This window comes from Hemitrygon akajei, chromosome 12 (assembly GCF_048418815.1).
Source record: "Hemitrygon akajei chromosome 12, sHemAka1.3, whole genome shotgun sequence".
Taxonomy (NCBI): Eukaryota; Metazoa; Chordata; class Chondrichthyes; order Myliobatiformes; family Dasyatidae; genus Hemitrygon; species Hemitrygon akajei.
The window spans coordinates 3,196,054-3,219,926 of record NC_133135.1 but is presented as its reverse complement, the minus strand read 5'-3'; the positions used below and the strand labels follow the sequence as shown (position 1 = coordinate 3,219,926).

Here is a 23,873-nt window from a genome sequence, read left to right as displayed (position 1 = left end):
TGCAATCCGACACCAACCTTATCTTCCCAATCTCCTTGCATATTGAAGTCCCCCCGTTACAATTGTGCCATTACCCTTATTACATGTCCTTTCAAGCTCCCTTTGCAATCTCAAATCCATATTTTAGCTAAGATTTGAAGGCCTATATATGATTCCCATCACGAGGAAATCTGCAGATGCTGGAAATTCAAGCAACACACACAAAATGCTGGTGGAACGCGGCAGGCCAGGCAGCATCTATAGGGAGAAGCACTGTCGATGTTTCGGGCTGAGACCCTTCGTCAGGACTAACTGAAAGAAAAGATAGTAAGAGATTTGAAAGTAGGAGGGGGAGGGGGAAATGCAAAATGATAGGAGAAGACCAGAAGGGGTAGGGTGAAGCTGAGAGCCGGAAAGGTGATTGGCAAAAGGGATACAGAGCTGGAGAAGGGAAAGGATTATGGGATGGGAGGCCTAGGGAGAAAGAAAGGGGGAGGGGAGCACCAGAGGGAGATGGAGAACAGGCAGAGTGATGGGCAGAGAGAGAAAAAAGAGGTGGGGGGGAAAAACTAAATATATCAGGGATGGGGTAAGAAGGGGAGGAGTGGCATTAACGGAAGTTAGATAAGTCAATGTTCATGCCATCAGGTTGGAGGCTACCCAGCCAGTATATAAGGTGTTGAACTTAAGGATGCACCTCACCCTAACCATGGTCTTTTTACTCTCCTCTCATCCAGTAGGCACTACAGGAGCCTCCGCTCCCGCACCAGCAGGCATAGGAAGAGCTTCTTCCCTGAGGCTGTGACCCTGCTGAACCTCACAACACAGCACTAAGCAGTATTGCACCCATATTGTACTGTCTCAGTACTTTTATATTTGTGTGCTGTAGCACTTACTTTTTATTTACAGTTATTTTGTAAAGAACACTATTCTTTGCATTTCTGGTTAGATGCTAATTGCATTTCATTGGCTTTGTATCTGTACTCGGCACAATGACAATAAAGTTAAATGGAATCTAATCTAATCTAATTAATAGGGACGGGAGCAGTACTGGAGGATTGGAGGGTTGCAAATGTTGTTCCCTTGTTCAAGAAAGGGAGTAGAGATAACCCAGGAAATTATAGACCAGTGAGTCTGACTTCAATGGTGGGCAATTTGTTGGAGAAGATCCTGACAGGCAGGATTTATGAGCATTTGAAGAGACATAATCTGATTAGCGACAGTCAGCATGGCTTTGTCAAAAGTAGGTCACGCTTTATGAACTTGATTGAATTCTTTAAGGATGTAACAAAATACATTGATGAAGGTAAATCAGTGGATAGAGTGTATATGGATGGATTTCAGTAAGGCATTTGATAAGGCTCCCCATGCAAGGCTCCTTCAGAAGGGAAGGAGGAATGGGATCCAAGGAGACCTTGCTTTGTGGATCCAGAATTGGCTTGTCCACAGAAGGCAAAGGGTGGTTGTAGATGGTTTGTATTCTACATGGAGGATGGTGACCAGTGGTGTTTCGCAGGGACCTCCTCCTTGTCAATTTTATAAATGACCTGGATGAAGAAGTAGAAGGGTGGGATAGTAAGTTTGCTGATGAGACAAAAGTGGGGAGTGTTGTGGATAGTCTGGTTGGTTGTCAGAGGTTACAGTGGGGCATCAATAGGATACAGAACTGGGCTGAGAAGTGGCAGATAAACTTCAACCCAGATAAGTGTGGTGGTTCATTTTGGTAGGTCAAATTTGAAGACAGAGTATAATATCAATGGTAAAACTCTTGGTTGAAGTTTGCAAAAGTCCACCCGGATATTCCACAACACTTCTGGGATAATGTTCTATAGACAGAGGAGACAAAAGTTGAACGTTTTTGGCAGAAATGCACACTGCTATGTTTGGAGGAAAAGGCACTCAAACCAACACCAAAACCTCATCCCAACTGTAAAGCAAGGTGGAAGGAGCATCATGGTTTGGGGCTGCTTTGCTGCCTCAGGACCTGGACAGCTTGCAATCGTTGAGGAAACTCTGAATTAAAAATTGTAACAAGCCATTTTACATGAGAATGTCAGGATTGTGGGCCGTCACCTGAAGCTTAAAAGAAGTTAGATGATGCAACAAGACAATGATCTGAAACACAAGAGTAAATCAACAAAATAATGGTTTAAAAAGAAGAAAATTCATGTTTTGGAATGGCCAGGCATTAACCCAATTGAGATACTGGAGCATTACCTGAAGAGGGCTGTTCGTGCAAGTTATCCCAGAAGTATTGATAAACTGAAACAGTTTTGTATGGAGGAATGGTCTAAAATTCCTATTTGCCATTGTGCAAATCTGATCAGCAGCTACAGGAAACATTTGGCGGAGGTTATTGCTGTTAAAGGAGGTTTTACCAGTTATTAAGTACCAGGGTTCACATCCTTTTTCCAGCCTGGACTATGAATCATGGACTATGAATCATTAAACAATGTGTTCAATAAAGACATGAAAAGTAGAATTGTTTGTGTGTTATTAATTTAGGCAGATTATGCTTGTCCATTATTGTGACTTAGATGAAGATCAGAACATGTTTTATGAGTAATTAATGCAGAAAAACAGGTAATTGTATTACTTTCTTATTTGTTTCTTAATTACTTTATTTGTCTTCTGTTGTTATTTAAAAGCTTCCTAATCCCCTAACTTCCCCCTAATTATTGCTCTACTCTATGCCTTCTCTTTGGCTTTTATACTGGCTTTGACTTCCCTTGTTAACCATAGTTGTGTCATTTTCCTTTAAATTACTACTTCTTTGGGATGTATATATCCTGTGCTTTCCGAATTGGTTCCAGAAATTCCAGCCATTGCTGCTCTGCCATCATCCCTGCCATTGTTCTTCTACAATTAATTCTAGCCAACTGATAGAGTGTATAAGATCTGACCTGATAGAGGTGTATAAGATGATGAGAGGCATTGATTGCATGGATAGACAGAGGCTTTTTCCCAGGGCTGAATTGGCTAACATGAGGAGTCATTGTTTTAAAGTGTTTGGAAGTAGGTACAGAGGGATGTCAGGGGTAGTTTTTCACACTGAGTGTGGTGAGTGCATGGGTTGCACTGCCTGCGACAGTGGTGGTGGAGGATACAATAGGGTCTTTTAAGAGACTCTTAGATAGGTACAGTACAACATTGTGGGCCAAAGGGCCCGTAATGTGCTGTAGATATCTATGTTCTATGTTCACTCCTCTCTCATGCCTCTCTAATTTCCTTTTCTCTTCTGTAATACTGATACATCTGACTTTAGCTTCTCCTCAAATTTCAGGGCGAATTCAATCACATTGTGATGACTTACCTCTAAGGGTTCTTTTACCTTAATCTCTCTAAACAATTCTGGTTCATTGCACCACACCCAGTCCAGAGAAGCTGGTCCTCTCATGGGCTCAACCACGAGCTGTTCAAAAAGCCATCTCATAGCATTCTAGAAATTCACCCTCTTGGAATCCAGCACCAACCTGATTTTGCCAGTCTACCTGCATATTGAAATCCCCTATGACTATCGTAACATTACCCTTTTCGCATGCATTTTCTATCTCCTGTTATAACTTGGAGACCACATTCTTACTACTCTTTGGGGGTATGTATGTAACTCCCATCAGGGCCTTTTTCACTTGCAGTTTCTTAGCTACATCCAGAGCAATTCAACACCTTCTTACCTGATGTCACCTCTTTCTAATGATTTACTTTCATTTTTTACCAACAGAGCCATGTCACCCCCTTTGTCTTCCTGCCTGTCCTTTCGATACAATGTATATCCTTAGACATTAAGCTCCCAGCTATAATCTTCTTTCAGCCATGATTCAATGATGACTACATCATACTTGCCAATCTGTATCTGTGCTACAAGTTCATCTACTTTATCTATTGTGCGTATTCAAATATAACACCTTTAGTCTTGTATTTACCTTTTTTGATTTTGATCACCTTTTATGCCCTAGTCATCCTGTTGACTGCAATTTTCCCCTATTATCAGCCCCTTCTTGCTAGGAGTCTCATTACATATTGCCTCTGTTTGTAAACCAATTACCTCATCTTCAGCATGATCACTCCAATTCCCATTAGTTTAAACACACTTGAACAACCTGCCGGCAAGGATATTGGACCTTGGGTTCAGGTATAACCCATCCCTTTTGTACAGGTCATACCTTCCCCAGAAGTGATCCCAATGATAAATCCAAACCTCACCCCCTGCACTAGTTCCTCAGAGACACATATGCCTGCCAAATCATTCTATTCTTAACTCACTGGCACTGGCGCATGAAGCAACCCAGAGACTGTGACCCTGGAGGTCCCGTTTCTCAGCTTTCTAGCTAGCTCCCTCTGATGTTCGCACATATTGAAGCTGTCAATCTCATCTTTAAAATAGACAGTATGATGTGCACCGTCCCCCTTGCTGAAGTCAATGATCAGCTCTTGTTTTCTTGACATTGTGGGCCTGACACCATGTCTCCAAGCTTGGCAGAGGTTCAGAGGGGTTGTGAGGAATATTTTCCCAGTAGAGGGGGTTGGAATATGAAACCCGCTGTCTGGGGCTAGTTGGAAGCAGAGACTCTCATAATAATGAATAAGTATCTTGACGATCACTTGAATCCCAAGGCAAAGAAATGTTCTGTGTAGACCAAGTGGTGGGTGGCCGATCATGGGCAGGGTAGGCCGAATAGTCTGTCTCTGAGGCTCTGCCCTCCCGCCACGACCTTGCCCACCCTCAGCCCCGCTGCGCTGTCGGTCTCCCACTCGCCTCACTCCGGTCCGGCTTTGCTGAGTACACAAGACGCGCCATCGCTCCAAGGCCCGGTTGCTATGGAGATACGGCGCATGCGCACCCGCGACCATCCGGCTGACCCGCGACCGCGCCGCCGACCTCACGTACCTTACGTCATCAGGTTCCTTCCCTCACCGCCCCCGCCGTGAACTGCCCGGGGGTGGTACGATGGAGCAGGGGGAGAGCAGCTGGATGGAGAGGGGGACCCAGAGAAGGGTAGAGGAAACGAGGCGACGGCTGCGAGCTTTCCAAAACATTCGAGGTAAGCGCTGGCCGTGTCCGCTGCCCGCCTCACCCTCCCTTCCACTGCCCCCTCCAAGCCTCCCCCACCAAGCCTCACTCTCCCTTCCACTGCCCTCTCCCCTCTCTCCCCGACCCTCTCCCCATCCAACCATCTGCTCTCCAATCCTCCCCCAGCCCCTGTTTCTCTGTCCCTTTGCCCCTCTGTTAACTCTCTCACCTCTTGCTGATGTTGCCCTTCTGTTGTGCTCGGCAGGGCAGGAGGTGAGGCCGGGTGAGTTCTGGGATGCAGTGGTCATTACTGCTGCCGACAGAGGACAGGAGTATGCATTCCTGCAGCAGATCGCCAGCAAGCTGGAGAGGAGGGAGCTTCCCCTTGGAGTTCGCTATCATGTTTTTGCTGATCCAGTGGGGCCAAAGATTGGTATGAACAAGCCCGGGTTCAGGATGGCATTTGAAGTAAACCTTGGCAGATCTCTGCCTGGTTAAGTGTGGAGCTCAGGTTGGTTACTACACTCGGGGAGTGTGCAGAGGAGGTTTTCCAGTAAATGAGTGCAGGAACTAACCATACTGAGGCTTTATAAGGCGTTGGTCAGACCACATTTGCAGTATTGTGAGCAGCTTTGGGCCCCTTTTCTAAGAACAGATGTGCTGGCATTGGAGCAGATCAAAAGAGGATTCACAAGAATAATTCCAGGAATGAAAGGGTTATCGTTTGAGGAGGTTTTGATGGCTCTGGGCCTGTACTTGCTGGAGTTTAGACTAATCTAATTCCTAACACTGTCATCACCACTTGACAAGGTCACAGCTGATCAATTCTTCCTAAACTTCAGCTCCAACATCTCTCAAGTAGCTTAACACAACCCAGGGCTAAGTACCCATTGATCAGCACTGCATCGATACCACCCTCCTGAACATTCATTCCCTCTTCAACCAAATACTCATCCAGGCACTTCTGACAGCTCCACCAGCTCTACCTTCAGAAAATGACAGCAGTTTCTCTTCAAATCCCAAATAATCCTGATTATCACTGGGGTTAAACCTCCAAACTCCCTCCCTCCCAGCACTGTGAGGGCATCATCGCCAGAAGTACAGCAGGAGTTCCTGAAGGCAGCTCAGCGGGAAGTCCAGCCAGGTGAGGGGGTGAGAAGAGAAAGTGTACAGGCTGCAGGTGAGGGGGAGGGTAGGTGTGACAGGGAGAGGGGAAGTGTACAAGCTGCAGGTGATAGGTGAGACCAGGTGAGGGGGGTGAGAAGAGAAAGTGTACAGGCTGCAGGTGAGGGGGAGGGTAGGTGTGACAGGGAGAGGGGCAGTGTACAAGCTGCAGGTGATATATGAGACCAGGTGAGGGAGAAGGTAGGTGTGACAGGGAGGGGGTGGGTGTGACAGGGAGAGGGGAAGTGTACAAGCTGCAGGTGATATATGAGACCAGGTGAGGGAGAGGGTAGGTGTGACGGGGAGAGGGTGAGTGTGACGGGGAGGGGGTGTGTGTGACGGGGAGAGGGTAGGTGTGACAGGGAGGAGGTAGGTGTGACGGGGAGAGGGGAAGTGTACAAGCTGAAGGTGATATGTGAGACCAGGTGGGTGTGTGGGGGTGAGGGGATGAAATGAAAAGCTGGAAGTTGATAGGTGGAAGAGGTAAAGGGGAGGACAGTGGACCACGGAAGGGAAGGAGAAATGGCAGCGGAGGGAAGAGATGGGTAGGGGAGGATAGGACTTTCACCAGTCCTCTCTTACACTACTGAAACCAGCATTCCCTCGATTCAAGACTTTTCCTTGAGGACTAACCTTACTCCTTTCTGCTAACTGTGGTAGGGTCTTGAACTAACTGCTGTGGAAATATGGAAGAAATGTTAATCATTCTCTTTACTCAGGAAATGGAGGATCTACACTTCACGCTCTCCTTCGATTGGAAGAACTCTACGGAGATCAGTTGGATGGCTTCAGAATTCTACTAATCCATGCTGGTAAACATAACCATGGTTTCTGTTGATGCCACTGACTCAAAGGGAAGATCTTTAAGTTAGATGAAAATCCAAATAAAATAGCAAATCCTGGGGGCGTTCAGCAGGTCAGTTCAGGCAGCGTCTGTGGAGAGAGAAACAGTTAATGTTTCATGCTGAAGGCTAGTAACGCAGAAGATAAACACGAGGCTCTGCAGATACTAGAAAACGTGAGCAACTTGCACAAAGTGCTAGAGGTAGCCAGCAGGTCAGGCAGCGTCTGTGGAGAGGAATAAACAGTATGTTTTGATGCTGTGTGAGTCAGATTAATTTGTCACATTTACAAGAACATATAGGAGCAGAAATTGGGTCATTTGGCCCATCGAGTCTGCTCTGCCATTCCATCATGGCTGATTTATTATCCCCCTCAACCCCATTCTCCTGCCCTCTCCCATAACCTTTGACAAATCAAGAACCTATCAGCCTCCACTTTAAATACACCCAATGACTTGCCTCCACAGCCATCTGGCAATAAATTCCAAAGATTCACCAACCTCTAGCAAAGTAAATTCCTACTCATATTTGTTCTAAATGGATGTCCCTCAATTCTGAGGCTGTGCCCTCTGGTCCTAGATTTACCCACTTTTGGAACATCCTTTCCACATCCACTCTATCTATGCCTTTCTATATTCAATAGGTTTCAATGAGATTGTAAAATCCTGAGTATACCGTGAAATGCATCAACCAACACAATCTGAGGATGTGCTGGATCGGTGATCGACACTATAAAGATTTACACTAACCACTACACTACTGTACCTCCCTTGCTCGGTTTCTCCAGTATTTTGTGTATTGCTCAGTAGTGCAGAAAGGTTTCCAATCTGGTGGAAAGAACTGCCTGTGGACCGGAAGTGTGGGATGATACTCCAGCTGGAGCGTGAGTTGATGAGCATTCACGTGATGTGTCTCCCTAATTAGCCGATGCGTTGGTTGCTGCACGATGTCCTGACCCCACCCTGCAGAACCAGTGAAAGTGTCCTCATCCACAATGACCAGCAATGAGGATCAGCAGCATTTCAAACAGATGTTGCACAACATCAGGTACCATTGAACATCTGGCTCTGTGCTACTCAACATCTGGTACTGAGTGCTAATCATGTAGCATCAGTGAAGAGAGAAACAGTCAGTATTTATTCACCACAGAACTTTTGTGAATGACACGATGTTACTGATCCTGCTACATTTTGTGATCTGTGCTGTAGATGATACGACTTTTTTTCCCTCCTTTTTTAATCAGTTAAAGGGGAAACTAATGAAGGCCAATGTAGTTTCTATGTTACTAGGATATAGTTACTATGTAGCTTCTTAAGAACCCTATCAACTTGGCTGCAACTTTGAGGGATCCATTAACTGAGAATTCTGCCTTCAAATGTGATATTCAAAGTGAAGTGATTCAGTTTGAAGGGTCAAAATTCAAGGCAGAATACTCTGCCTTCAAACTCTGGTTAGATGACACTTCGAATATTGTGTTCCGTTCCAGTCTCTTCACTATAGGAAGGATGTGAAAACTTTAGAAAGGATGCAGAGGAGATTTACCAGGATGCTGCCTGGGTTGGAGATCATGTCTTATGTGGATAGGTTGTGTGTGCTAGGGCTTTTCGCAGTGTAGCAGGGTGAGGAAAGACTTGATAAAGGTGTACAAAATGATGAGACGCATAAATCGAGTGGGCAGTCAGAAACTTTCCCAGGGCATAAATGGCTAATTTTAAGGTGATTGGACTGGACGAAGTATAGGGGATTGGGATGTCAGAAATAGGTTTTTCTTTTTAATCAGAATGGTAGTGTTATTGCCTCACAGCTCCAGATTCAATCCCAACCTCTATCTTCACGCTTTCCCTTTGAGCACATGGGTTTCCTCCTGGTTTTAAAGTTTCTGCCCACATCCCAAAGACGAGGAATTCAACAGATTGAACCATGTCAGTCTAGGTAGCCTCCAACTTGATGGCATGAACATCGATTGCTCCAACTTCTGGTAATTTTTTCCTTCTCCTCCTTCCCTCTTCTGTTCCTACTCTGGCCTCTTGCCTCTTCTCATCTGCTTATTACCTCCCCTGTGCCCTTCCTCCTTTCTCACATAATCCACTGTCCTGTCCTATCAAGTTCCTTCTTCTCTAGCCCTTTACCTTTTCCACCTATCACTTACCAGCTTTTCACTTGGCTTCACCTTATCACCTTATAGCTTGTCCTCCTCCTCTTCTCCCACCCCCACCATCTTATTTTGGTTTTATCCCCTTTCTAGTCTTGGCCGGAAGTTTCGACTGCTTATTCACTTTCATAGGTGCTGTCTAACCTGCTGAATTCCTCTAGCATTTTGTGTGTGTTACTCTGGATTTCCAGTATCTGCAGGATCTCGTGTTTACGAATTGTCGATGTTTTGGTTAAAAACTCTCCAGCATCAGAATTCCCTTTCTCCCACAGGTGTTGCTCAACCTGCTGAGTTCTCTCGTAGATTGTTTGTTGCTCCAGATTCCTGCAATTGCAGTCTCTTGTTTATCTGTGGGTTAATTGGCCACTGTAAGTGTAGGGGGAACGAAATGGGATCAGCGTAGGATTAGTGTCAATGGATAATTGATAGCACGATAGCACGGACTGGAGGGGCCTTGGGACCTGTTTCTACACTGTTTCACTCTGACTCTCCTTCTGCAGGGGGATATAGCCAGCGTCTGCTGAGTGCTAGTGCGCTGGGGAAGATCTTCATGGCTCTGCCTCTGGGTCAGCCTGTCTACCAGATGTTGGAGCTCAAACTGGCAATGTACATCGACTTCCCTGTGCACATGGAACCTGGGGTGTTAGTGACGTGTGCCGACGATATCGAGCTCTATAGCGTCCCCGGGGCCAAGGCGGTTTGCTTTGACCAGCCTGGGTTCACTGCCTTGGCTCACCCATCCCCACTCTCCATCGGCACCACACATGGCGTCTTCGCCCTGGAACCTGGCTCATGGGGCAACGGACAGCCGGAGCTGGAGTACAGACTCTGCCACCGCTTCCTGCACAAGCCCAGTGTGGAGACGATGTGGGAGGCTGGGGTGGTGTGCCCCTCAGCCTGGGGGCAGGCCCTCAGTGGGAACACGGAGTCTGAGCACTTTGTCTACACTGACAGTGTCTTCTATTTTGATCGCGTGATAGCCAGGCGGCTGTTGACCATCCTGGAGGAGGTGGGATCTGTTGGCTGTGAGATCGATGCATATGGTGACTTTCTACAGGTGCTAGGGCCTGGAGCTGTGACAGAGGCCACTGGATCTACGGTAGACATCAAGCAGGAGCTCCCAGCACTCAGGCAGAAGATCATTGCCTCACTCCGGGGGACGCCGCTCCATGTAGCCACGCTTAACAATTCTGTCTTCTACCATCTGGGCACGGCGCGGGAGTACCTGTGCCACCTCACGGCTGATGGGAGTTTGAGGGAACATCTCGGACTAACACCCAGCCCTGATGGGTTCTCCCAGCTCCCTCCTAAGGGGGGAGGCATGGTCCCCTGCATCATGGGAAGCCTGCTGGGGCCCGGGTGCCTCATCTCACCCGGTAGCGTGGTGGAATATTCACGGCTGGAGGCACGTGTCACCGTGGGTCCCAACTCCATTGTCAGTGGGTGCTGCCTGAGCGAGGGCACCACAGTGCCACCAAACACCTTCCTGGTCTCGCTGAGTGTTCCAGGGGGGTTTGTCACAGCTATCCTTGGCACGGATGATGATGTGAAGCGCACCGTCCCATCTCTGTCAGAGATTGGCCGTTTGCATCTGCTGGGCCTCAGCCTCGGGGAGGTTGCCAGACACTTGGGACTGGCCGTCTCTGAGAGTCTTTTCTCCGGGGCTGGAAAAGCCAGGCTGACGCTATGGAATGCCCGGGTTTTTCCGGGCTCGCGAGTGAGGGCCGAAGACTCGGTGGCGGCAGCCCTGCAGATGTTGGAAGTGCTGAGGAGTTCCCTGGCTCCTCCGCTCAGCGGTGATGAGCAGCGACTATCCATCGAGGAAATGCTTCAGCACAAGGACATGCAAAGCATGCTGAGATTCAGGCAGCAGCTGTCGCAGGACATTGCCTCGGGGAGCTACCAGCTGGGAAAATAATGTCTTCCTTAAATATGGGTCACGATTCTGAATCACTTTACTAACCTCTGACAAATTGCAAGTGCCTCTTATTTCACCAAAAGGCAGAGCTGAGACAATATCGGCTCCTGTTGTGAATCCAAACAACTCAATGTTCTGTAAATTCCTCAGAATCAGGTTTATTATCATTAGCATATGTCATGTAATTTGTTTTGCGGCAACAGCACAATGTAATACGTAATAATTACTATAAATCAAGTCAAGTTGCTTTTATTGTCATTTCGACCATAACTGCTGGTACAGTACACAGTAAAAACAAGACAATGTTTTTCAGGACCTTGGTGCTACATGAACAATACAAAAACTACACTGAACTATGTAAACCAACACAAAAACTACACTAGACTACAGACCTACTCAGAACTGCATAAAGTACACAGAGCAGTGCAGACATTACAATAAATAATAAACAAGACAATAGGCACAGCTGAGGTCAGTAGGTTGGTAGTCCGATGGCCTGGGGGAAAATCTGTTACATAAATAAACAGCTGAATGGTGGCGTCTGGGATTCCGTCCATTTCTGTACTCCCGCCGAGTATTTCGTTGCCACAGATGCAACCCAGTTTAATGTCCGTTGGAGAGCAGAATGGACGGGAGAGCCGGTCAGCTAGGACTTGCTTTTTTTCTGGCACAGACTCCTGCCCGCTTGCCTTGCTTCCATTTCCTAGCACACCGCTTACGCTGCCCCCACCTCCGGCCACCGGCATCAGGCGAGTCCGAGGACTGCAGGTCTGATTCTGTCAGCGAGCAGATATTGGTGAGCAGAATGAATGGGAGGGCTGGCCGGCCAGGGCTTACTTTTTTTCTGGCACAGACTCCTGCCCGCTTGCCTCGCTTCCTCTTCCTCTCACACCGCTTACGCTGTCCCCACCTCCAGCCACCGGCATCAGGCGACTCCGAGGACTCCAGGCCTGATTCAGTCAGCAAGCCGAGGTCGCTCAATCTAACCAGCAGATTTTCATGAAGGTTCGTTTTTGGGCGATCTCTGTATTGTAACTGTAACTGGCGACGGTAGATAGTTGCTCTGTTATCCATTGCCCAATGACAATTACAACAATAATATCCATAAAAAATAGTGCAAAGGAGAGCAAAATTGTGAAATAGTGCAAGAGTTCATAGACTTCTGATGGCAGAGGGGAAGAAGCTGTTTCCAAAACATTTAGTGTGGGTCTTCAGGTGCCTGATGATTGTAACAAGAAGAGGGTATGTCCTGGATAGTGAAGGTCCTTAACGGATGCTGCCACCTTGAGGCATTGCCTTTTGAAGATGTCCTCAATGTTGGAGATGGATGAGCTTATAACCTTCTGCAGCTTTTTCCAATCTTGTGTGTTGGAGCCTCCACACCGGATGGTGATGCAGCCAGTCTGAGTGTACATCTGCTGATCTATGTACACAATATCATGCGAAAATTACTCCTATCCAAACAACTGAATGTTCTGGCCTTTTCTGAGTTCCTGTACTTGTCTCTGTAAATGTTGGGTATTTGCCCTTCTGCTGCTGCCAAGGCCTCCTCGATGGATTGGTCATTATGTTCAAACCACTAACCAGGTTGTTTCAATGAAGGTGAGGTCTGACTTCTAAAGGCTCCATCCTCCAAGGAAGCTGTGATTCGATGTATGGTGTCCATCCCCACCGGCTGCCCTGATTCATCAGTCAGCAATCAAACAGAGTGGGCTGTCCTTCTCCAGACTAGATGGAATAAAAACACAAACTGCTGGAAGCATTTAGTGGGTCAACCAACATTTGTGGAGAGAGCACAACAGGAGCAAGAGTAGGCTACCAGTCCCTCAAGCCTTCCTTGCCATTCAAAATGACGGTGGCTGATCAACAGAGACCTCGACCTCCGTTCCCCACCACCTTCAATTCTCCGTTCTATGTCCAACTTAAATATATTTAATAATTCCACCATGGGGACAGAGAGTTCCAGAGATTCACTGCTCTGCTCCACACCTCAGGTTAAAATGACTGGCTGTACCCTGCTCCCTTGTTTGTGACTCTTTCATTGGTAGAATCATCTCAATGTTGATCCTGTCAAGCACCCCCTTATGTTTGAGTCAAGTCACATTTTGTTCTTCAGGTCCCCAAAGGATACCAACCCAGACTCCCTATCCTCTGCTAATAACTGTCCCATCCCAGGAATTAGCCTGGTGAATCTCCTTTGAACTGCCTCCATCGATTTTTTTTTTCTCGTGTGAATCTTCTCTGCATCCTCTCCAATGCCAGGGCATCTTAGATTAGGAACCCAACGCTGGTCACAATACTCCAGATATGATTTGACCAATGCCTTATAAAGCCTAAGCACTATATCGTTGCTTTTGTATTCTAGTCTTGAAATGAATGCTAACATTGCATTTGCCTTCCTCACCGCCAGCCTGACCTTGGAATTAACCTGTGGGGAATCTTGCATGAGGACTCCCAGGTCCTTCTGCACCTCCTGAGTTTTGAATTTTCAAAGTATTTATAAAATAATCCACACCTTTATTCCTTGTGCCAAAGTGCATAACCATGCATTTTGCTACATTATGTTCCATCTGCCACTTCTTTGCTCATTACTTCAATCTGTCTGTATCCTTCTGCAGACACCATGCCTCCGTAACACTGCCTGCCCCTCCCCCTGTCTTTGTATTATCTGCAAACTAAGCTACAAATCATCAAATCCTTCCTCCAAATCATTGACAAACAAGATTTTAAAATAATGGTTCCAACACTGACCCATGCAGTACACCATTAGTCACTGAGAGCCCCCTTTATTCCCACTTTTTGTCTCCTTCCGATCATCCAATCTTCTACCCATGTTAGTACCTTTCTTGTAATACCATGGGCTGTTGTTACACAGCCTCATGTGCGGCACCATATCAGAGATTTATGAAAATTCAAATAAACATCCACTGACTCTTTTGTCTATCCTGCTTATTTCCTCAAAGAATTCCAATAGATTTATCAGGCAAGAGTCCCCCTTCAGAAAACCATACTGTCTGGCCTGTTTTATCATGTGCCTCCAATTATCCCAAAACTTCATCTTTAGTAATAGACTCCAACATCTTTCCAACCACTGGAGTTAGGCTGACTGGCCTATAATTTCCTTTCCTTTGCCTTTCTCCCTTCTGGAAGAGCGGAGTGACATTTGCAATTTTCTAGTCCCGAGGAACCATTCTAGAATCTAGTGATTCTTGGAAAGTGTCCACATTCTCTTCACCCTCCTCTTTCAGAACCCTGGGATGTGGTCTATCTGGTTGATATGACATATTTACCCTCACTTTTAACTTTCCAAGCACCTTCTGCTATGACACTCACTTCTGCCCTGACACACTCGCATTTCTGGCATTCTGTTAGTGTCTTCCAGAGTGAAGACTGATGCAAAATACTTTATAAGTTTATCTTTCATGTCTTCATCCTCTATTACTACCTTTCCAACATCATTTTCCAGCAGTCTGATATCCGTTCTTGACTCTCATTTACTCTTATATTGAAAATAACTTTTGGTATCCTTTTTTATTACTGGCTAACTTTCCTTAATATTTCATCTTTTCTCTGTAAGGCTTTGTAGTTGTCTTCTGTTTTTTTAATGTTTCCCGATCCTCAAACTTCCGACTAATTTTTGCTATATTACGTGCCTCTCTATTGCTTTTGTGCTGTTTTATATATTAATCCACTTTGTGATTCCCTTTACTTAAGTGCATTTGTCTGTGGCTGCACTTGCACAAAATGAAAAACTGCAGCAGGATTGTTTGTGCAGAAGTGCGGCTCCAGGGCAAGACACTGCGGGATTGCACTGTATCTTTCTATTATATTTTTGTAACTGTTTTAATGCAATCTTAATTATATGTGCTGCATGGTACTGAGTTTTGCACCTTGGCTCTGGAGGTACACTGTTTTGTTTGGCTGCATTCATGTGTATGGTTAAATGGCAATTAAACTTGAACTTGTTCACCTCACACTTCCCCACATTAAAATTCTTTTGCAGGTTTTCACCCAACCACTCAATTGACTTATGTCTGGTTCAGAATCACAGCATGTGTTGCCACCTATTTTCATATCAACGACAATTTAGAAGCCTTTTATTCCCTGTAAATAGCGAGCAATTGAGGCCAAGAACTAATCCCTGGGGTGGTTAATGAATTACATCCCTTCAACTGAAAATGATTCATTTATTCTAATTTTCTGTTTCCAGCATTCCAGACAGTTGACAATCCAATCCACATTAATGCACTTCTTTAATATACTGGGCTCTGGATTTGCTCCAGTTTCATATGTGGTATCTTGTTAAATGCCTGTTGGAAATCTAGACACACTACGTCTATCACTTCTCTCATTATCTTCAAAGCACTGCAATAAATTTGTTAAACATAATTTACATTAATTAGTTTGGGAACTGAGTTCATTAACCTCATGGTAATCATTTATTTTATTTTATTTAGCGATACAGAATGGTAACAGGCCAATGAGCCCATGCCATCCAATTGCACCCATGTGACCAATTAGTCTGCTGTTTGTCAGAAGAAACTGCAGTCTACAATTAGTGGATTTGATGAATCAAGGACAGGGCAAGCAGTCAAACCAATTGTCTTTGGACTAAACACACTGAAGTTATTAAAACACATGTTGGTAAGGCAAATGAAATGTTGAGTTTTGGAATTGGGGAACAAATGTTCAAATGCTTCCGTGGGTGAGGATGGTATCACATGCTGTGGTAATACTAATTTTGTGTAGCCTGATGATTGTATTGCTCAATGTATATCAACTGAGAAGATGGAATGCTGAAATAATGGAAAAATCGAGGATAATGCTTTCATGAAACATCAGAGACAATTGTCGGTATAAAGTGGGTGAATTTAGTAAGGAAAATGCTAATATTTGTAGAATTTAAGGGTTTATACAGTGGTGTGCAAAAGTTTGGGTACCCTGGTCAAAATTTCTGTTACTGTGAATAGTTAAGTAGAAGATAACTGATCTCCAAAAGTCATAAAGTTAAAGATGAAACATTCTTTTCAACACTTGAAGCAAGATTAGTGTATTATTTTTGTTTTGTACAATTTTAGAGTGGAAAAAAATGAAAAGGAGCAGTATGCAAAAGTTTGGGCACCCCAAGAGATTTGAGCTCTCTGATAACTTTTACCAAGGTCTCAAACCTTAATTAGCTTGTTAGGGCTATGGCTTGTTCACAGTCATCGTTAGGAGGTGATGCAAATTTCAAAGCTTTATAAATACCCTGACTCCTCAAGCCTTGTCCCAACAATCAGCAGCCATGGGCTCCTCTAAGCAGCTGCCTAGCACTCTGAAAATTAAAATAAATGATGTCCACAAAATGGGAGAAGGCTATAAGAAGATAGCAAAGCATTTTCAGGTAGCCATTTCCTCAGTTCGTAATGTAATTAAGAAATGACAGTTAACAGGAACAGTGGAGGTCAAGTTGAGGTCTGGAAGACCAAGAAAACTTCCCGAGAGAACTACTTGTAGGATTGCTAGGAAGGCAAATCAAAACCCCGGTTTGACTGCAAAAGACCTTCAGGAAGATTTAGCAGACTCTGGAGTGGTGGTGCACTGTTCTACTGTGCAGCAACATCTGCACAAATATGACCTTCATGGAAGAGTCATCAGAAGAAAATCTTTCCTGTGTCACCACCACAAAATTCAGTGTCTGAAGTTTGCAAAGGAACATATAAACAAGCCTGATGCATTTTGGAAACAGGTCCTGTGGACTGATAAAGTTAAAATAGAACTTTTAGCAATGAGCAAAGGTATGTTTGGAGAAAAAAGGGTGCAGAATTTCATGAAAAGAACACCTCTCCAACTGTTAAGCATGGGGTGGATTGATCATGCTTTGGGCTTGTGTTGTAGCCAGTGTCACAGGGAACATTTCACTGGTAGAGGGAAGAATGAATTAAATTAAATATCAGCAAATTCTGGAAGCAAACATCACACCGTCTGTCAGTAGAGGCACACTGGACCTCCTGTGAGGAAATGAGGCTGGGCAAGTGGCTAAGGTGACAGTGGGGAGCACTTTATCAGCAGTGAACTTAAGTTTATTAATTTTAAAGTAGTTCTGGAACAACGTAGGACTGATCAACAAGTTAACATCCTACGCTAGTTAAAGGTTAATTTTGATGGCATAAGACAGGAATTTACAAAGGTTGAGTGGGGGAAGGGATGCCCAGCAAGTAGGAGGCTTTGGAAAGTGAGAGGGGGAAATTTGAGGCCACCGTGAAGGGCAAGTCTGGCTGATAAGGGTTCTGCTCAGGAAAAAGGAGGAAGCATATGACAGGTACAGACATCAGGGATCAATGAATCCCTTGAGTGTTAACAGATATAAAATGGAACAGTTTAGCATGGTACAGGACCTTTGGCCCACGATGTTGTGCCGACCTTTTAACTAACGCCAAATAGGAGTACAGGGTGTAGGGGCAGACTGAAAGAAATAAGGAGGGTTAAAAGGGGACACAAGATAAACTTGGTAGATAAGGCGAAGGAGAATCCTGAGAGATTCTATCAGTACAGTATGTAACTAGGCAGAGAATGGGTTTCCTTACAGGTTTTTTCCCCTTCCTCAGCTAAGTTTGCGGATTACACCAAGATAGGTGGAGGAGCAGGAAGTGTTGAAGAAACGGAAAGATTACAGAGAGTTGGTCAGTTTAGGAGAATGGGCAAAGAAATGGCAGATGAGATATAATGTTGAGAAATATACGGTTGTACATTTTGGAAGAAGAAATAATCAGGCAGATTATTATTTAGATGGGGAGAAACTTCAAAAATCGGAAGTGCTAAGGGACTTTGGGGTCCTCGTGCAGGATACCCTAAAGGTTATCCACCAGGTCGGATCGGCAGTGAGGAAAGCGAATGCTATGTTGGCATTCATTTCAAGAGGAACAGTGTATAAGAGTAAGGAGGTGTTGAGGCTCTATGGGGCACTGGTGAGATATCATTAGGAATACTGTGTGCAGTTTTGGGCCTCCTGTCTTAGAAGGGATGTACTGATGTTGGAGAGAGTTCAGAGAAGATTTACTAGGATGATTCCTGGAATACAGAGGCTAATGTATGAGGAGCGTTTGTCGGCACTTGAACTGTATTCGTTAAAGTATAGAAGAATGAGAGGGGATCTCATAGAAACATTTTGAATGTTGAAAAAGTTGAACAGAGTAGATGTGGAAAGGCTGTTTCCCTTGGTGGGTGAGTCCAGGACAAGAGGCCGCAGTCTTAGAATTAGAGGGCACCCATTTAAAACAGAGATGAGGAGAAATTTTTTTAGCCAGACCATTGTGGATTTATGGAATTCATTGCCACATACAGCTGTGGAGGCCCAATCATTGAGGGTGTTTAGGAGGACATTGATAGGTACAGTATCTAATTAGGGTATCAAGGGATATGGGAAAAAAGCCGGAAATAGGAACTAGATGGGAGAATAGTTTAGCTCATGGTGGAGTGGTGGAGCAGACTCAATGGGCCAAATGGCCTACTTCTGCTCCTTTGTCTTGTGTGTGCCTGCAAAAAAAACTGAAGATGAAAAGAAGATGGCTTCTACAACAGGATAATGATCAAAATCCACAATGCACTACCTCAAGAGGTGCAAGCTGAAGGTTTTGCCATGGCCGTCACAGTCCCCTGACCTAAACATCATCGAAAATCTGTGGATAGACCTTAAAAGAGCAGTGCATGCAAGTCGGCCCAAGAATCTCACAGAAATAGAAGCCTTTTGCAAGGAAGAATGGGCGAAAATCCCCCAAACAAGAATTGAAAGACTTAGCTGGCTACAGAAAGCGTTTACAAGCTGTGATTCTTGCCAAAGGGGGTGTTACTGAGTACTGACTGTGCAGGGTGCCCAAACTTCTGCTTCGGGCCCTTTTCCTTTTTTGTTATTTTGAAACTGTACAAGATGGAAATAAAAAAGTAATCTTGTTTAAAATGTTAAAAAAATGTGTCATCTTTAACTTTATGCCTTTTGGAAATCAGGTCATCTTTTATTCGCTTAGCTATTCACAGTAACAGAAATTTTGACCAGGGGTGCCCAAACTTTTGCATTCCACTGTATTCGTAGAATTTAAGTGTTGCACATCTACTGGGGTTCCATGGCAGTCCTATGGGCAGTGAACTGAATGAGAGGAGGATAATGATCCTAAGATAAATATCTTTGGATCAAGAGGAAGGAGATGTTTGCCAGAAGAAACTACAGTATACAGTTAGTGAATTTGATGAATCAAGGATAGGGAAAGCAGGCAAGCCAATTGTCTTTGATTTTTCCCTATTTTGTGGACTCTGAACTGATTATTGCTATGGGATAATCTAATTAGAGTAATTGAATGTGGTCACAATGGCCTGCTAAACCTGAGGCCACTCTCAGATGAATAGCTTATGTAAAATGCCGGATCTACCAAAAAAAGCAATCTGTAATCTTGTTAGACTAAGCCTGGGTTGCCTTATTTAACTAGTTTGGACCAGCCAGAGTTGAAAGACACAAATACACAGGGCTGGGTGGGCAGACCATGAGACAATGTTGATTGTACCCCTGGATTTCGACCAGGAAGAAGGTGATCTTAAGCCAATGGGATGGAGATCCACCAGCTCAACTGATGAGGAACACTATTAAGAGTCTGGAACTCCAAATACGCAGGGCGATAACTCTCCAGCAACCAGAGACCAACCCTTGTAGATAAGGAGGACCCCATGAACACTTCAAGGACGGGACCATGCCTAGCCAGTGTGGACTCCTTTCATGGGTAATATCTTTTCTCTTCACTGACTGTTCATGGAGGGTCAGGGATTCTTGTGGAATGCACACAGGTAGTTTGTTTGTGAACCTACATGGTTTTTAGTATAGACAATTAAAGTTACTTGTCTAGATTTTCAGTGCCTCACTGATCATTGTGACAAGGGGTGATCCTTGTAATATTACTATCTTGTATGATTTTGGAATGTGGGAGAAAACTGGAGCACCTAGAGGAAACCCACATGGTCACAGGAAGAATGTACTCACTGGAGTTTAGAAGAATGAGAGGTAATCTCATTGAAACCCATCAAATGTGGAGACAATGTTTCCTATGGTGGGGTAATCTAAAATCAGAGAACACAGCCTCAAAACAGAGGAGCATTCTTTTAGCATGTAGAGGAGGGGAAATTTCTTTAGCCAGAGTATGGTAAATCTGTAGAAATGTTGCCACAAGCAGCTGTAGATGCCAAGTCTTTAAAGTAAAGGTTAATAGTCTTCACTAGTCAGGATGAAGGGATATCAGGAGGCAGTCTGAGAGAAGAAATGGATCAGCCATGAAGAAATGGCAAAGCAAATTTGATTGGCCAAATGGCTTAATTCTGCTCTACATCTTATGGTCCTATCTTTGAGACTAACCTTAATCTTTAAGCCCCCCTCTTTGATTAGAGCAAACAGTACTGTGTATTGTTTCAGCTTTCATATTTGAAGAAATAGATATGGGGCATTGCTATATTAAAAGATTTACAAGGGTGATATCAGAAGTGTGAGGTTATACATGTTTCGGTGGAGAGGCTTGTGAGTTTCTGAGATCCTGAGAGCAATGCTGTCTGCACTTTAGCTATCTAGCACTTTGTCTCTGGCAGGGTTCACCCATGGCAGTAAGGAAAAGAGGGAGGTTCAGTCAAAGAGCAATTCAACCAAGTCCTCAATTGTGGAGCTTCTGGAAGATGATGACTCATCACAGTGGGAGTGAAGGTGGAGGATGGCTGCAACAGTGAAGGGTCCCAATTCTGTGCCACTGGATCCTGGCTTGATCTGTTGAGGGCCATGTGGTGGCTGCCTATGCCAGAAGGTAATGAATCAATGGAATTCATTGTCATGGAATGGTATTGTGACCAAGTCATTGGTTATATTTAAGATGGAGGATTGGTAAGGGTGTCAAGGTTTATATGGAGAAGGCAGGAGAATGGGGTTGAGAGGGATAATAAATAAGTCATGATAGAATGGCAGAGCAGATTGGATGGGTCAAAAGGCCTAATTCTACTCCTATGTTTTATGATCTTAATATATGGATCCCGGATTGTCTTCTACAGCCATGTGAGGACCCACCAATAGACAACCCCTGAGGAGAACATCATCATCGTTGTGAGTGATTACACTACTATGGAGGTGTCCTGCACACTAAAAGCAGTACTGAGGCCAAGTTGACCAGGTTCTTCTGAATTAGTAATGGTCTCATGGTCCATTTGCACCTGGCTGGCCAGTCACAGGTCCAGGTGGTGAATAGTTGAGGGCTTGCCTGAGCCAATCACTTGCTCCCTCTTCTAGATTTACATCCATGTCCTGGAGAAGGAGCAGGTGGTGTTGGGGGATTTCCAGGGCCAGTGTGTGTTACAGGGCCATAGCAGCTAACACAACACTATTACAGTTCAGGATGTTCTGGAGTTTGGAATTCAATTCAGCAACAGTCTGTAAAGAGTTTGTATGTTCTCCCTGTGACCATGTTGGTTTCCTCCCACAGTCCAAAGACATACCGGTTAGCAGGTGAATTGTCCTGTGATTAGGCTACGATTTAAATAGGCATGTTGCTGGGTGGCACTGCTTGTTGTGCCAGAAGGGCCTTTTCTCAAAATAAATAAAAATTACTGTCTTACAAGTTGAAACTATTGACTGTCTATCATGTATTATTATAATAAATCACAAAATAACTGTTCCTTGGAAAAAGGGTAAAGAGGATTAGTAAAGGAGCTGGTGGAATTGGAGATCAAAACCTGGCTCTCTGAATATCAGGCACTGATAAATCTCTGCAGGAATTTCAGAAAAGAAACTTACTCCAGAGATGGTGGGGATGCAGACCTTGCTTCCACAGGGAGGGGTTGGGGTGGAGGAGGAAAACTGGAAAAACATGGTACTGGGATGGAGATGCTGTTGTGTAGCAGGGTGTCTGATTACTGGGGTGTTTTGGATACTGTAGAGTAACAGAGGGACTGGGTGGCTGGGATGGAGATGGGATTGAGTAACAGAGGGACTGAATGCTGGGGTGGTGGGGATGGAGATGCTGTTGTTATAACAGAGGGACTAAGCACTGGGGTAGCTGGGACAGAAACGATGTGTAACAGAGGGATTTTGTACCGTTGTGGCTGGGACAGAGATGCTGTTGTGTACAGTGGGCCTGGGTACTGGGGTGGCTGGGAGGAGACGATGTGTAACAGAGGGACTGAGTACCGGGTGGTGAGGATGGAGATGCTGTTGTGACTGTGCCAGCGCTATGATTCTGGCTGCTCTCGAGTGTCTGGTTAACTTTAGCCCTGATACCATGTTCCAGCTGTCACTTTCGTCTCCCAAGCTTTTTTCTGTCCCATTATTGTATTCCGGCATTCCAGAGAGGGGCAGTGATTATTTTTAGCTTTGTTTATCAGCTGTTTCCTCAGTGAGGAGTATAATTCTGCCGTCCAGGAGTGAGTGAACACGACTTTGCCTCCCAGATCAACAAGTCAACAGCGTTTGTCGGCGGAGGGCTACTCTGATGGGGAACTACAAATCCAGGCCAAACCAGACCTGCACGGGTATAAATACCTTTGTTCAACAATCTCTCATGTTTAACTGAAGGTTAAAGAGGTCACCGTGTGCTTAGTAAAAAGAGAAATCTCTGGAAACACTCGTTGGCATTTGTGGGAATAGAAACAGTGTTTATTTCAGGTTAATGGCCTTCACTAGAACTAAAATACGGGAAGCTATAAGAATGTCTGTGCATGTGGCAAGATGCAATCACAATGTGTGGCAGATATAGAAAGGGAGGGTATGGGTTCGAAACAGGTCCAGAGGACAAAAGGGTTAACATGTGAGAAGCGTTTGATAGCTCTGGAGTTTAGAAGAATGATGGGGGATCTCATTAGAGCCAGAATCAGATTTAAACTCACCAGCATATGTCAGAAATTTGTTAACTTAGCAGCGTCAGGACAATGGAGTACATAATATAGACAAAATAAGTACCCCTGTATATTAATTACAGTAGTATATATTTGTATATTAAATCTTTAAATTAAAAAGCAGAAATAATTTTAAAAATAGTGAGGTAGTGTTCATGGATTCAATGTCCATTTAGAAATTGGATGTCAGAGGGGAAGAAGCTTCCCAAATCACTGAGTGTGTGCCTTCAGGCTTCTGAACTTCCTTCCTGACAGTAACAATGAGAAGAAGGAATGACCTGGGTGATGGAGTCCTTAATGATGGACACTGCCTTTCTGAGACACCGCTCCTTGAAGATGTCTTGGATACTACGGACACTAGAACCCATGATGGATTTGACTAATTTTACAACTTTCTGCAGCTTCTTTAATCCGCTGCAGGATCCTGTTCTTTCAAACCTATTGTATATTGAAAGGTCTAGACAGAGTGATGTGGGGAGAATGTTTCCTTTAGTGGGGGAGTCTAGACCAGAGAGCACAGCCCTTTGGGATGTACAGTACCTTTAGAACAGAGATCAGGAATTTCTTTAGCCCATAGGATGGTGACTATCTGGAATTTATTGCCACAGGTGGCTGTGGAGGCCTTGTTATTGGATATATTTAAAGTAGAGGTTGATAAGTTTTAGATTAGTTGGAGCATGAAAGGTTACAAGGAGAAGGCAGGAGAATGGGGTTGAGAAGAATAATAAATTAGCCATGATGGTGATGGAACGGTGGAACAGGCTCAAAGGGTTGAATGGTTTAATTTTGTTCCTATTTCTTATAGTCTTATATTTATTAATAAAAGGTGTTCAGGAAAGATATAGCAGGGAAGAAAGAAGGGACACACGCACATACAAAATGCTGGAAGAATGCAGCAGTCATACAGCATCTATAGAGAAG

General features: G+C 44.6%; 2 protein-coding genes across 7 annotated transcripts in view; one reads left to right on the top strand and one right to left on the bottom strand.

The window, feature by feature from the left end:
- The window catches only part of lrriq3 (leucine-rich repeats and IQ motif containing 3), a 52,738-nt gene extending 47,399 nt beyond the window's left edge, over window positions 1-5,339 (bottom strand). The window contains exon 1 of one of the 2 annotated variants that reach the window (XM_073062483.1): window positions 5,220-5,339. The gene's annotated coding sequence lies outside the window, so the exon portion shown is untranslated. Of the gene's footprint in view, window positions 1-4,867; window positions 5,003-5,219 lie in introns of those variants that run through there. The other variant, XM_073062484.1, reaches the window with a different exon arrangement.
- Window positions 4,863-23,873, top strand: part of tnni3k (TNNI3 interacting kinase) — a 125,765-nt gene continuing 106,754 nt past the window's right edge. Inside the window, exons 1-4 of one of the 5 annotated variants that reach the window (XM_073062479.1) lie at window positions 4,880-5,021; window positions 5,261-5,501; window positions 19,622-19,813; window positions 22,443-22,589. In XM_073062479.1, coding sequence (XP_072918580.1) covers window positions 22,550-22,589 — 40 coding nt within the window. In that variant the 5' untranslated portion in view covers window positions 4,880-5,021; window positions 5,261-5,501; window positions 19,622-19,813; window positions 22,443-22,549. Of the gene's footprint in view, window positions 5,022-5,255; window positions 5,502-6,873; window positions 6,967-15,523; window positions 15,711-19,617; window positions 19,814-22,053; window positions 22,590-23,873 lie in introns of those variants that run through there. The other 4 variants (XM_073062478.1, XM_073062482.1, XM_073062480.1 and 1 more) reach the window with 4 other exon arrangements.